The sequence below is a fragment of the Mobula birostris genome, chromosome 9, assembly GCF_030028105.1.
Source record: "Mobula birostris isolate sMobBir1 chromosome 9, sMobBir1.hap1, whole genome shotgun sequence".
NCBI lineage: Eukaryota > Metazoa > Chordata > Chondrichthyes > Myliobatiformes > Myliobatidae > Mobula > Mobula birostris.
In genome coordinates this window covers 82,226,954-82,241,871 of record NC_092378.1, presented here as the reverse complement: position 1 = coordinate 82,241,871, position 14,918 = coordinate 82,226,954, and the positions used below count along the sequence as shown (strand labels likewise).

Here is a 14,918-nt window from a genome sequence, read left to right as displayed (position 1 = left end):
GACACCAATGTTGTCCAAGGGAAGGACATTAGGACCCATACAGCTTGGCACCAGTGTCGTCGCAGAGCAATGTGTGATTAAGTGCCTTGCTCAAGGACACAACACATGTTGCCTCAGCTGGGGCTCAAACTCACGACCTTCAGGTCGTTAGTCCAGTGCCTTAACCACTTGGCCACGTGCCCACACCTGGACCATTGCCCACCATAACCCTAACGTGTGTATTTATCCAGCATTCTCTTAATTATTGCAATTGAATCCACTTTCATCACTTTCACTAGCAGCTCATTCCACACTGTCACCACTCTGTAAGTTCCACCTCAGGTTTCCCTTAAATACTTCATGGGTCCAAATCCCCTTAAGTCAGGAGTGTCCAACCTGGGGTCCATGTACTACTCAGTCCATGGCAAAAAAAAAGACTGGGAATCTTTGCCTTAGATATTCCTTTCCTTTCCTTTCCTGAAGGACACTAATGAACAGAAGTGGAGTTTGTGTAAAACAACAATTCAGTAGTTCTAATGGCAGAGGTACAATTAGTGATTATGATTTCTTTTAAATACAGGATTTTATTTAATTAATTTAATTTGAATTTCCCAGTTGCCATGGTGATAGTGAAACTTGTGCTTCAGTGCAATGGTTCAGAACTCTGGTCGCTAGGATAATAATATAACCATTAACACAGAAAATGAAGAGTTCATATTGAGAAAAAAATCATTAAAATATCGTGAGTAAAGTAAAAATGGGCTGAAGAGTCATGTACAAGTCAGTGGAGGTCAGCTGACTGAAGGCTCCAGTGAAGAGGCAATATGAGAAAGGCAAGGTGATGCCAGCTGCGGATTTGGAAATGTCTGGATTTTTCACAAAGAGTTAAAACAAGTTTCATCTCAGGCTACTTTAACATAGAAATTTATAAAGCAATTTGTAAAACATCCAAGCTTCCCAATATCTAAAGGAGAGCCAAGTCATTGGGTGTATTTAAGTCAGAGATTGATAGGTTCTCGATTGGTAAGAGGGTGGAAGAATGGAGTTGTTAAAAAATCAGCCTTGATTGAGTGGTAGAACAGATTCAATAAGACATATCTCGATAAGACATAAGACATATCTTATGTCTATGGGATATAATGGGCAAATTGTATTCTCAGAGCAAACTATTCATAAATATCGGGACTGTACCACAGCAATTTTCCACAATAAAATTGGTCCGTGCTCTGGAACGTGGAGCCTCATCCGCCTGCACATTTTTGACTAGAGAATTTCTAACTTGTGCAGTTAGCGAGGTCTTGACCTGTATCATTGATTCCAAAAATAACCACGAAGAAAGGGAAAATAAATTTTCAATTACTCTTTCAGCTGCTCAACAAGTATAAAAATTCCACCTGGACACTGGGTTATGTCCTGACCATGAAGTGTAGATGTCCAGCCAGCTTTCCATTGAATAATTCATTGATTATTATTCATTTAATGCAAGTAATTTATTTGGTTTTCTGAATACCAGTAGATATTTTTGGTATTGCGGAGTTTGTGATTACATATTAGAAGCAGATCTATTCAAAGACAATGGGAAAAGAAGCAGAACCATTCAATAAATTGTACCATCTCAGTGGGGCAATAGAGTAACAGATCCAGTCCCTAAAATATATAAGATATAGAGGAATAAAACTAAAGATCAAATGAAATTCTTTCAAAGAATTTGGGAGGAGTAAACATCACTCCTGATCTGAACAATTGAGCAGATGCTTACTAACCAGTCAAGGCTTGAAGCATAATGGTTTGAGCCCATGAACACCTGAGTTGCTACCTCACATGCTACCATTCATCCAAGTTGTAAACAAATAAAAGCAATCAAAAATTGGAAGGAGGGAAGCTGGAGAGTGATAAAAAATTATTTAAAAGCGCATGAAAGGGCACCAGAGAAGGCAGTGGAGAAAAAAAGAGCAAAGGAGAGGCAAAGAGAAGAGAGAAACTATTTAGAAGATTTGAGCTTGGACTGCTTTTCCATTTACTTATGGCCATCAACATCTTGGTGACTAAGAGCTGAATCCCCTCTTCTGCTCAGCACCTTAACCATTGTGCTAAGTCTAACACTACAGTGTATCCAAGTGAACCAGACATGATCGACATAAGGTGTTACATGAGCATTTTATATTCAGTACATATTGGTATTACATTATTACATTAACCTTTATTACAACTACTTCAGCTTAGAGATAATGCCTCTTATACATTGTGAGTCTAGCCATCTCTCTCCTGATTAAATCCCATGCTTTGTTTCAATATTCAAATTTCCTTCATTCAAGACGCTTCTTTTTACAAATATATGTCATTTCAAATGTGCTGACAGTTAAAGACATCTTTGTTTGCCAATACTAATCAGCACAACTTCCTGGCATTTATTCACTCTACCTGCAGCATCACTGTGGTCTGTAAATCTGGACACAGTTCTCAGCCACCTGACACTCAGGTCAATGAGATACTTGCTCCATGAAAGCTATCCCAGGCTGCACAACACACACACACACACACACACACACACACACACACACACACACACACACACACAAAATGTAAGAGGAACTCGGCTTGTCAGGCAGCATCTGTGCAGAAGAATGAAGAGTTGCATTTTGTCAGGACCATCACCTTCTGGGGAACTGCAACCCACTATGAAATTCATTGTGCAATGATTGTCACTTCTAATTTCTGCTTCCTTCTTCCTCAGTATACTTTAATGCAATCTACTCTCCCTCTACAGTTTCCCTTTGTATGTCCTATCTATTAATTCCACTAATGTCACACATACTGCATCTCTAAATGTCCCCTCCTCATCATGCAGAATTAAGCAGATATAGCATATCTTAGTTTTGAAAACAGAGATAGCTAGGTTTTGAAAGCAGTTTCCTTACAATTCCCACCAATCTGCCCCTCTCAAACAAATTCCAGCCCTCCAGCAAACATCATGTGGAGGATGGTGGGATGAAATTCATATTTGCAAGGGCATAAAACAGATAAATATCTGGAAAGACCTTGTTGGGCTTTTCCCACTGATATCAATGTCAAAGTAATTTATTATCAGCGTGCATACAGTATATATTGCTATATACTACCTGATATTCATTTTCTTCCAGACATTTACAGAAAAATAAAGAAGTACAGTAGAATTTATGAGAAACTGCATATTGATAAACAACCAACAGGCAAAAGACAAACATCTAGCTTGACAAGGCTCCATTAATTATGTTCCCAGTTCAGTTTTCCCATTTAACCATTCAGTTAGAAACATAGAAAACCTACAGCACAATACATGCCCTTTGGCCCACAGAGTTGTGCCGAACATGTCCCTACCTTAGAAATTACTAGGCTTACCTATAGCCCTCTATTTTACTAAGCTCCATGTACCTATCCAAAAGCCTCTTAAAAGACTCTATCATATCCTCCTCCACCACCGTTGCTGGCAGCCCATTCCATGCACTCACCAATCCCTGAGTAAAAAACTTACCTCTGACATCTCCTCTGTACCTACTCCCTAGCACCTTAAACCTGTGTCCTCCTGTGGCAACCATTTCAGCCCTGGGAAAAAGCCTCTGACTACCCACACAATCAATGCCTCTCATCATCTTATACACATCTATCAGGTCACCTCTCATGTCCCGTCGCTCCAAGATGAAAAGGCCGAGTTCACTCAACCTATTCTCATAAGGTATGCTCCCCAATCCAGGCAACATCCTTGTAAATCTCCTCTGCACCCTTCCTATAGCTTCCACATCCTTCCTGTAGTCAGGCAACTAGAAATAAGCACAGTACTCCAAGTAGGGTCTGACCAGAGTCCTATATAGCTGCAACATTACCTCTCGGCTCCTAAATTCAATCCACTATTGATGAATGCCAATACACCTTACGCCTTCTTAACCACAGAGTCAACCTGTGCAGCTGCTTTGAGTGTCTTGTGGAGTCGGACACCAAGATTCCTCTGATTCTCCACACTGCCAAAAGTCTTACCATTAATACTAAATTCTGCCATCATATTTGACCTACCAAAATGAACAACTTCACACTTATCTGGGTTGAACTCCATCTGCTACTTCTCAGCCCAGTTTTGCATCCTATCAATATCCTGCTGTAATTTCTGACAGCCCTCCATACTATCCACAACACTTCCAACCTTTGTGTCATCAGCAAACTTACTAACCTATCCCTCCACTTCCTCATCCAGGTCATTTATAAAAATCACGAAGAGTAAGGGTCCCAGAACAGATCCCTGAGGCACTCCACTGGTGACCGACCTCCATGCAGAATATGACACGTCTACAAACACTCTTTGCCTTCTGTGAGCAAGCCAGTTCTGGATCCACAAAGCAATGTCCCCTTGGATCCCATGCCTCCTTACTTTCTCAATAAGCCTTGCATGGGGCACCTCATCAAATGCCTTGCTGAAAACCATATACACTACATCTACTGCTCTTCCTTCATCAATGTGTTTAGTCACATCCTCAAAAAATTCAATCAGGCTCGTAAGGCATGACCTGACTTTCACAAAGCCATGCTGACTATTCCTAATCATATTATACCTCTCCAAATGTTCATAAATCCTGCCTCTCAGGATCTTCTCCAACAACTTACCAACCACTGAGGTAAGACTCACTGGTCTATAATTTCCTGGGCTATCTCTACTTCCTTTCTTGAATAAAGGAACAACATCCACAACCCTCCAATCTTCCAGAGCCTCTCCTTCCCCATTGATGATGAAAAGATCATTGCCAGAGGCTCAACAATCTCCTTCCTCGCCTCCCACAAAGGCCAGGGGTACATCTCATCTGGTCCCGCCGACTTATCCAACTTGATGCTTCCCAAAAGCTCCAGCACGTTCTCTTTCTTAATATCTACATGCTCAAGCTTTTCAGTCTGCTGCAAGTCAGCATTACAATCACCAAGTTCCCTTTCCATAGTGAATACTGAAGTAAAGTATTCATTAAGTACCTCTACATACTTTCCCACTGTCACACTTCATAGGTCCTATTCTTTCATGTCTTATCCTCTTGCTCTTCACATACTTGTAGAATGCTTTAATCCTGCCTGCCAAGCCCTTCTCATGGCCCCTTCTGGCTCTCCTAATTTCCTTCTTAAACTCCTTTCTATTAGCCTTATAATCTTATAGATCTCTAACATCACCTAGCTCTCTGAACCTTTTGTAAGCTTTTCTTTTCTTCTTGACTAGATCTATTACAGCCTTTGTACACCATGGTTCCTGTACCCTACCATAACTTCCCTGTCTCATTGGAACGTACCTATGCAGAACTCCCCATAAATATCCTCTGAATATTTGCCACATTTCTTCCATACTTTTCCCTGAGAACATCTGTTTCCAATTTAAGCCTCCAATTTCCTGCCTGATAGCCTCATAATTTCCCTTACTCCAATTAAATGTTTTTCTAACTTGTCTGTTCCTATCTCTCTCCAATGCTATTGTAAAGGAGATAGAATTATGATCACTATCTCCAAAATGTTGAAACAGCCTTAATTGCTAGAGTTTAGCAAGACTCTGACCACTTTGATCACTCTGCATTAAACTGGACCCTGTTTTTGTTATTTGTTCTAATGGTGCTCCTTCCTGTAAAAGTTGTTTTTCTTGTGAATGCTGCTTTGTCTGTGATGCTTCTGCAAGTAAGTTTCTGATTTCACAAGTGCATGTAGCAATAAACTCAAGTTTGAATTTCTTCCCATTCACTTTCAGAGGCTGTACGAGACACAAGGGATGAGGATTTTTCTCTGTGATCCTGCACAGTTATCCTGCTCTCAAGCTTGGTCATGCATTCCATTGGCCGTTTCTGTGCCCGGTCTAGTGGTGCATCACTAGCCTTGGCTGATTGCCTATCTGTCTGCCCCAGGTGTCATGGCCTGAACTACCAAAGAGAAGCCCACTTTATACTTTCTAGAGTAGCAGCTGCCTCCCTCTTTCCTTCCTCAAGAATCTCAAGAGAGAATTTTCTACAAGCACTGAACACTAGTGTAGCACTGGATTTGTAAGCACATGAACCTAATTTTTATTTCTGAAGATATTCACTGGCAATCTGAAACTAAAAAAAAAATCACATTCTTCCAAGGTGTTATAATGCTCTGCTATTGTACAAAGTAATATTGAAGTACTTTAAATGTGCAAACTTAAGGAATTCTGCTGTCCAACATATCTGCACATCACTGACTGCACCCCAGACACCAGCCTGATTACCTACCCCCATCTGAAAGTGTAGAAATTGACAAGCACTTCAGTGAATTTAAGGTTTCATACCTAGCTCAGAGTCTGACTTGAAAGGTATATGTTTATGTGGGGCTCGACGTTGTCGCACATAGCCACTCCACTTGTCTTCCACACAATCTGCGGCTTCATCCTTTGCTTGTACTTCCTGTGGGAAAATATTGAAAGCATGTGTTTACTGACTCTTATCATGCAAACTGTTCTTCCACTACTAGGTCAGCTTATAACAGATTTCAATCATTGAAATTTAGCTTCAATTCATCAGCAAGAAAATTCACAGAACACTGAAGCATTTCCCATAACGATAACGATGGATTTCTTTTCTACTCCCACTTCTCTATTCTCCCATTGTGAATCACTCAGAACCTGGTAGTCATCTATTCTACACACACACACATACACACACACACACACACACACACACACACACACACACACACACACACACCCACACAGACTCACACGTACACCAACGGACATTTACATGCATGCCAACACACTGTTACATACCTAGAAACTATAGAAACCATAGATACCTCATGGATATCTTGTGACTGTCTTATGACCATGATGTAACGGTCTTTTGGAGGTCACCTGATATAATTTTCCCGCCAATGTGAGGTCACGTGATGACATGTTCACCATGGGTATAAAAGGAGACCTCTGGGGTGACACAGTTAGTTTTCCAGTTAGAACATTAGCCAGATACTCCGCTCCGCTGCATATTTGCCTTATGACACAGTTTTGATTTAAAACAGAGTCTTAAGTTCTATTGTAAGGTACAAAAGTGTTGGGCTGGCAGTTTAACCAATCGCTGCCAGGTTTGTTGATGTATCTTTTCAGTAGTATTGGATCCTATCCAAAACCACTGAACAACTCCTTGAGGAAGACTGGGACCTCAAGGAGTTGTTCAGTGGTTTTGGATAGGATCAACCATTACTGAATTCGTTCAAGAAAGAGTGATCTGCATGAGATAGCCTCTGCTAAAAGCAGCAGAAAAGGCTGTGCAGTATCTAGTATCCAGAGGGAAAGGTCATTATCTTTAAACTGTTTATTTCCGTCATCGTGAATCCGTGGACAAGGCAGGATCTGGGTGGGATTGGCAGTGATGTCGTGTCTTTGAGGAATTCTTTACTTCAGGAAAGTCTCTCCTAATTGACTGTATAAATCTCTTGGACTTTCGAATTTACCATTCCAGGAACTGTGTTTGAATTTACCACTTTAAGAACAGTTTTCGCATTTATCGCTTTAAGAACTAGTATCAACTTAGAATCAACTTAGATTTATTGCATCTTTCTTTGATGATCGAAAACCGGCCTGGATTAGAATAGAATTAGATAAGATAGGAGAAAATATACCTGAAGATTTTATACATAAAGGGAATCTAAATGGATTCGGGAAAAGAAAGAATCTCCTATATTAAAACATTTGATTGATCTATGGAATAAGATAAATGTTGATAATGAAATAAAGAAATCTTTATTAGCAAGGAGACCTTTGTTCCAAAACAGACTTATTCCTTTTACAATGGATAATCAACTTTTATATAATTGATACCAAAAAGGGATTAGATCTATAGGAGACTGTTATGAACGAGGTATATTGATGTCATTTGAACAACTAAAGAATAAATATAAAATATCAAATAACACTTTCTTTTGTTACCTTCAATTAAGGGCTTACTTAAAAGGCAAATTGGGTCAAACAATGTTTTTGCCAAAACCCAATGAAATTGAAATTTTAATTCAAAAAGGAAAAATTTAAAAATTTATTTCTTGTATGTATAATTTGATTCAAAAACAGACAATTAAACAAGGAATCCGCAAGTCAAAACAAAAATGGGAAACTGATCTCACTATTAATATTGATGAACAAATTGGTCAAGACTGTGCCTTGACAGTATGACAAATACAATAAATGTTCGACTTAGATTAGTACAATATAATTTTTTACACCAATTATATATTACACCACAAAAAATAAACAGATTAAATTCAAATTTATCTGATCAATGTTTTTGGTGTAATCAAGAAATTGGTACTTTCTTACATTCTACTTGGTCTTGTTCTAAAATTCAACCTTTTTGGATAAATTTAAGAGTCTTATTGGAACAAATTATTGGAACTCAACTTCCGCATAACATAGAAACATAGAAACATAGAAAATAGGTGCAGGAGTAGGCCATTCGGCCCTTCGAGCCTGCACCGCCATTTATTATGATCATGGCTGATCATCCAACTCAGAACCCCGCCCCAGCCTTCCCTCCATACCTCCTGATCCCCGTAGCCACAAGGGCCATATCTAACTCCCTCTTAAATATAGCCAATGTACTGGCCTCAACTGCTTCCTCTGGCAGAGAATTCCACAGATTCACCACTCTCTGAGTGAAGAAGTTTTTCCTAATCTCGGTCCTTAAAGGCTTCCCCTCTATCCTCAAACTGTGACCCCTTGTTCTGGACTTCCCCAACATCGGGAACAATCTTCCTGCATCTAGCCTGTCCAATCCCTTTAGGATTTTATACGTTTCAATCAGATCCCCCCTCAATCTTCTAAATTCCAACGAGTACAAGCCCAGTTCATCCAGTCTTTCTTCATATGAAAGTCCTGCTATCCCAGGAATCAATCTGGTGATCCTTCTTTGTACTCCCTCTATGGCAAGGATGTCTTTCCTCAGATTAGGGGACCAAAACTGCACACAATACTCCAGGTGTGGTCTCACCAAGGCCTTGTACAACTGCAGTAGTACCTCCCTGCTCCTGTACTCAAATCCTCTCGCTATAAATGCCAGCATACCATTCGCTTTTTTCACCGCCTGCTGTACCTGCATGCCCACTTTCAATGAGTGGTGTATAATGACACCCAGGTCTCGTTGCACCTCCCCTTTTCCTAATCGGCCACCATTCAGATAATAATCTGTTTTCCTATTTTTGCTACCAAAGTGGATAACTTCACATTTATCCACATTAAATTGCATCTGCCATGAATTTGCCCGCTCACCTAACCTATCCAAGTCACTCTGCATCCTCCTCACAGCTAACACTGCCACCCAGCTTCGTGTCATCCGCAAACTTGGAGATGCTGCATTTAATTCCCTTGTCCAAGTCATTAATATATATTGTAAACAACTGGGGTCCCAGCACGGAGCCTTGCGGTACCCCACTAGTCACTGCCTGCCATTCTGAAAAGGTCCCGTTTATTCCCACTCTTTTCTTCCTGTCTGCTAACCAATTCTCCATCCACATCAAAACCTTACCCCCAATACCATGTGCTTTAAGTTTGCACACTAATCTCCTGTGTGGGACCTTGTCGAAAGCCTTTTGAAAATCCAAATATACCACATCCACTGGTTCTCCCCTATCCACTCTACTAGTTATGTCCTCAAAAAATTCAATGAGATTCGTCAGACATGATTTTCCTTTCACAAATCCATGTTGACTTTGTCCGATGATTTCACCGCTTTCCAAATGTGCTGTTATCACATCTTTGATAACTGACTCCAGCAGTTTCCCCACCACCGACGTTAGGCTAACCGGTCTATAATTCCCTGGTTTCTCTCTCCCTCCTTTTTTAAAAAGTGGGGTTACATTAGCCACCCTCCAATCCTCAGGAACTAGTCCAGAATCTAACGAGTTTTGAAAAATTATCACTAATGCATCCATTATTTCTTGGGCTACTTCCTTAAGCACTCTAGGATGCAGACCATCTGGCCCTGGGGATTTATCTGCCTTCAATCCCTTCAATTTACCTAACACCACTTCCCTACTAACAAGTATTTCGCTCAGTTCCTCCATCTCACTGGACCCTCTGTCCCCTACTATTTCTGGAGGATTATTTATGTCCTCCTTAGTGAAGACAGAACCAAAGTAATTATTCAATTGGTCTGCCATGTCCTTGCTCCCCATAATCAATTCACCTGTTTCTGTCTGTAGGGGACCTACAATTTTCTTTACCAGTCTTTTTCTTTTTACATACCTATAAAAGCTTTTACAGACAGTTTTTATGTTCCCTGCCAGTTTTCTCTCATAATCTTTTTTCCCCTTCCTAATTAAGCCCTTTGTCCTCCTCTGCTGAACTCTGAATTATTTCCATTAGGTGATATTGAAGTGATAAAACCGGAACTTAGATTGAATAAATATCAGAAAGAATTCATAAAAATTACATTGGCAGTAGCTAAGAAGGCTATAGCAGTTACTTGGAAATCCGATTCGTATTTAAGTATGAATCGTTGGAACAATGAAATGGCTAGTTCTATTCCACTCGAAAAAATTACTTACAATTTAAGAGATACATATGAAACATTTTTGAATATTTAGCGCCCTTATTTACAAAAGATAGGATGGCATATTTGGTTGCTCCGATGATAAAGACCTTGGTCCCTTGGGGAAAGTAATAAATAAATATACTAAATTTATTTTGAATCCCATGGAGCATGTGGAAACCTTCCAATATCCAGGCAGTTTTTCTTTTTTTTTCTTCTTTCTTTCTTTCTTTTTTTTTTAGGTAGGAGTATATATCGGGGGGAAGGGTTAAGGGGAGGGGGGAGGGTAGACATTATCTTTTCATGTATTCACTTTGAAAACTCAATAAAAATTATATTAAAAAAGAAGAACTAGTACAGAGTGGCAGTTTGTTAAACGGCCGCATAGCAGTTTACTTCCAGTTAAGATTTTCATTTGTTTATTTTTTTTAATATTGAGCAGAGTTTAATAAATGTTTGATTGTTTTTATAAAACCTGACTCGATTGATATTCATTGTTGCCGATCACGTGACATAAATTTGGGGGCTCGTCCAGATATGTTCCAATTTTGAGCTTAAGTGCTTGTTTAAGTATCAACCCGATTTGGAAAAGGGAAATACCTGATTCTTTTGTTTGATTGGTGTGTGAGTGGTATTCGGCAGCAATGAATGTTGACGGCTTTATGGAAACACCAGACTCGGTGTTCTTAGCGACGGCAAGAAAGGGTGTTATATCTGAGATTGCTAGAAGGTTGGATCTTAAAGGAATTATGAAGGTTACAACAAAGTCCATAATTCAGAAAAAAAATCGCTGAGCATTATATAAGTTTGGGAAAGTTTGATGAAGAAGTGTTAGATAGGTTTTCAATGAGTAATCTGGAAATGCAGTTACATATTGAACAAATAAATTTAAAGCAATTAGAAGCTGATTTGGAAAGAAGTCGGTTAGAAGCAGAAAATAAACAGAAGGAATTCAAGGCTAAAGAAGCCCATAGGAAAAGGGAATTTGAAGAAAGAGAAGCAAATAAAAGGAGAGAGTTTGAGCTAGAGGTGGAGAAATTAAAGTCCGAGAAAGAGTCCTCTGATTCTCAGAAACAGTTTGTAGACAGAAGTGGACAAATATTTCCAACATTTCGAAATTGTTGCTCTGAGTTTAAAGTGGCCGAAAGAGCAATGGCCAGTGATGTTACAAAGTGTAATAAAATGGAAAGCACAACAAGTTTATACAGCTTTAAATGCTGAGCAAGCACTGGATTATGATATTGTCAAACAGCATATATTGAAGGCGTATGAGTTGATTCCGGAAGTGTATAGAGAAAGATTCAGAAATTTGAAGAAATCTGTGGAAAAAACTTACGTGGAATTTGCCTACAAGAGATCTGTGTGTTTTGAGAGATGGGTTTCCTCTAAAAATGTGAATGGGGAGTATAATAAGTTAAAAGAGTTGATTTTGCTGGAGGAATTTTGCTGTTGAAGAAAGGACATACTGTACTTAAATGAAAGGAACACTGCTGCATTGCAGGAGTCTGCTAAATTAGCTGATGAGTATGCTTTAATTCATGAGAATAAATTTTCTCCAGGTAGGGCTTTTAAAAGGAAAAATAGAACCGAGAGTCAAGGTAAACCAGAAATTAAATCTGAAGTTAGTGAGAAAGGTAAGGATTTTGTGAACATTGCTCTTCCATTAACTAACCTCTTGAAGGAAAATGAAAAGTTTGGACAGAGTCTTGTCAGGAAGCATTTGATAAATTGAAAACTATACTATGTAGTCAACCTGTGCTCAAATCTCCTGACTTTGAAAAACCATTTTCATTAGCTGTAGATGCTAGTGATGAAACTGCAGGAGCAGTGTTACTTCAAAGAGATGAGGGTGATGAAGTTGATCATCCAGTAGCTTACTTTTCTGAGAAATTAAATGCCCATCAAAGAAATTATTCAACAATAGAAAAGGAATTATTATCTCTTGTTTTGGCTTTACAACATTCTGTTGGTACTACTCAGAAACCACTTATAGTTTACAATGATCATAATCCGTTAATGTTTTTGAGTAAGATGAAAAACAAAAATAGAAGATTACTAAATTGGAGTTTGATGTTACAGGAGTATAATATTTTGAGAACTCATATTAAAGGTAAAGATAATGTGATCGCTGATTGTCTATCTTGATGTTAAATGTACAATGTAAATTTCTTTATGGAATGGTATTTTAACACTTGTAACACTCCTACTGTATATTAGTTTGTAAGGTGCTGTATGATGATACTGTGTATATTGTGTATGTTGTAAATTTTATACACTTATTTTTTTTTGTAAATGGTTAATTGTTAAAATTTACTCCTAAAAAGACCAAATTTTTCTTTTGGAGGGAGGTGTTACATTCCTCATGAATATCTTGTGACTGTCTTATGACTATGATGTAATGGTCTTTTGGCGGTCACCTGATGTAATTTTCCCGCTGATGTGAGGTCACGTGATGACATGTTCACTACAGGTAAAAAAAGGAGACTCCTGGGGTGACGCAGTTAGTTTTCCAGTTAGAACATCAGCCAGATACTCCGCTCCACTGCGTATTTGCCTTATGACACAGTTTTGATTTAAAACAGAGTTTTACATTCTATTGTATGATACAAAAGTGTTGGGCTGGCAGTTTAACCAATCGCTGCCAGGTTTGTTGATGTATCTTTTCAGTAGTATTGGAGAGTGAAGACGGGAACCTGAAGGAGTTGTTCGGCGGTTTTGGATAGGATCGACCATTATTGAATTTGTTCAAGAAACAGTGATCTGCATGAGATAGCCTCTGCTAAAAGTAGCAGAAAAGGCTGTGCAGTATCTAGTATCCAGACAGAAAGGTCAATAGCTTTAAACCGTTTTATTTCCGTCATCATGAATCCTGCAGACAAGGCAGGATCCGGCTGGGATTGGCAGTGACATCGTGTCTTCAAGGAATTCTTTACTTCAGGAAAGTCTCTCCTAATTGACTGTATAAATCTCTTGGACTTTCGAATTTACCATTCTAAGAACTGTGTTTGAATTTACCACTTTAAGAACAGTTTTCGCATTTATCGCTTTAAGAACTAGTACTGAGTGGTGGTTTGTTAAATGGCCGCATAGCAGTTTACTTCCAGTTAAGATTTTCGTTTGTTTATTTTTTTCAATATTGAGCAGATTTTAATAAATGTTTAATTGCTTTTATAAAACCTGACTCGATTGATATTCATTGTTGCCGATCACGTGACAACACACACACTCACACACACAAACAGACTCCAACATACACACACACTCACACAAACACACGCACACTCACAGACACGCACCAATATACAGGCACCCCAACACATACACACAGACTCAGATACACACACACACACACACACACACACACACACACACACACACACACACACACACACACACACACACCAAGTCCAGTTGATTTTACTGTGATGTTTCACAAGTGTACAGAAGTACCATTTCAATGGAAAACATTCTTACAGCGGTGTCACACTGATATAGATACAAACCACTCACAGCATAAATTATACAGGACAGTGAAGAAAATAATGGTGCAAGATTAAGATATTAATTAATTTTATAAACATACACAGAAACAAGTCCATAGTCATGGTCCGTGGAGTCCCTTTCACATTGAATTAGCCTAACAAACCAAGAATCCACCTGATTTTTTCTCTCCTTCCCTAATAAATGGAAAAGGCTCAAACAGCTCCCAAAATAAGCTCATGAACTTTCTGATCTGTGTAGGCCAGCAGGACATCTATTGGGAGGTTTGCTGGATCGTGAAAATGAGCCTGCTGCAACTGTCTTGTCCTATACATTAGATTTGATCACGAATTTGGTATTTTACAACTACTCTTATGTACTCCCTGAATGCAACTTCAGCTGAAGGACTGATATATTGGCAATTTGAATAGAAAGATCAACAAGATGGATTTTCATTGCTCTGGATTTCCAGCATCCGCACAATATCTTATGTTTCTGGCTTCTATCCCTTTCCTTTCTCCTTCCTTTCCAGCAGTGATGAAGGGTCTTAGCATAGATGCTGCCTGAATTGATTGCAAAAGTATTCACTCTGCTTGAATATGACACCAAATCATCACTGGTGCAGCCAAATGGTTTTAGAAGTAGCTAATTAGTTACACGGAGAACTGTTTTTTGGAGACCCATGTGCAGTCAAGGTGTTTCGAGTTGACTATAGTAAAAATGCATCTGTATCTGGAAAGTCCAACTGCTGGTGAGAGTATCCTGACAAAAAATATGCCACAAAGCCAAAAGAACATTCCAAGCAACTCCACAAAAAGGTTATTGAAAAGCACAAGTCAGGAGATGGATACAAGAAAATTTCCAGGTCACTGAATATCCCTTGGCATACAGTTAAGACAATCATCAAGAAATTGAAAGAATATGGCACAGCTTTAT

The 14,918-nt window shown here is 39.0% G+C and overlaps 1 protein-coding gene across 1 annotated transcript in view; it reads right to left on the bottom strand.

Moving 5' to 3' along the window:
* The window catches only part of LOC140202419 (uncharacterized), a 174,612-nt gene that overhangs the window by 126,990 nt on the left and 32,704 nt on the right, over positions 1–14,918 (bottom strand). Inside the window, exon 3 of the mRNA XM_072267286.1 lies at positions 6,278–6,392. Within this exon, the coding sequence (XP_072123387.1) occupies positions 6,278–6,392 (115 nt within the window). The remainder of the gene's footprint in view (positions 1–6,277; positions 6,393–14,918) is intronic.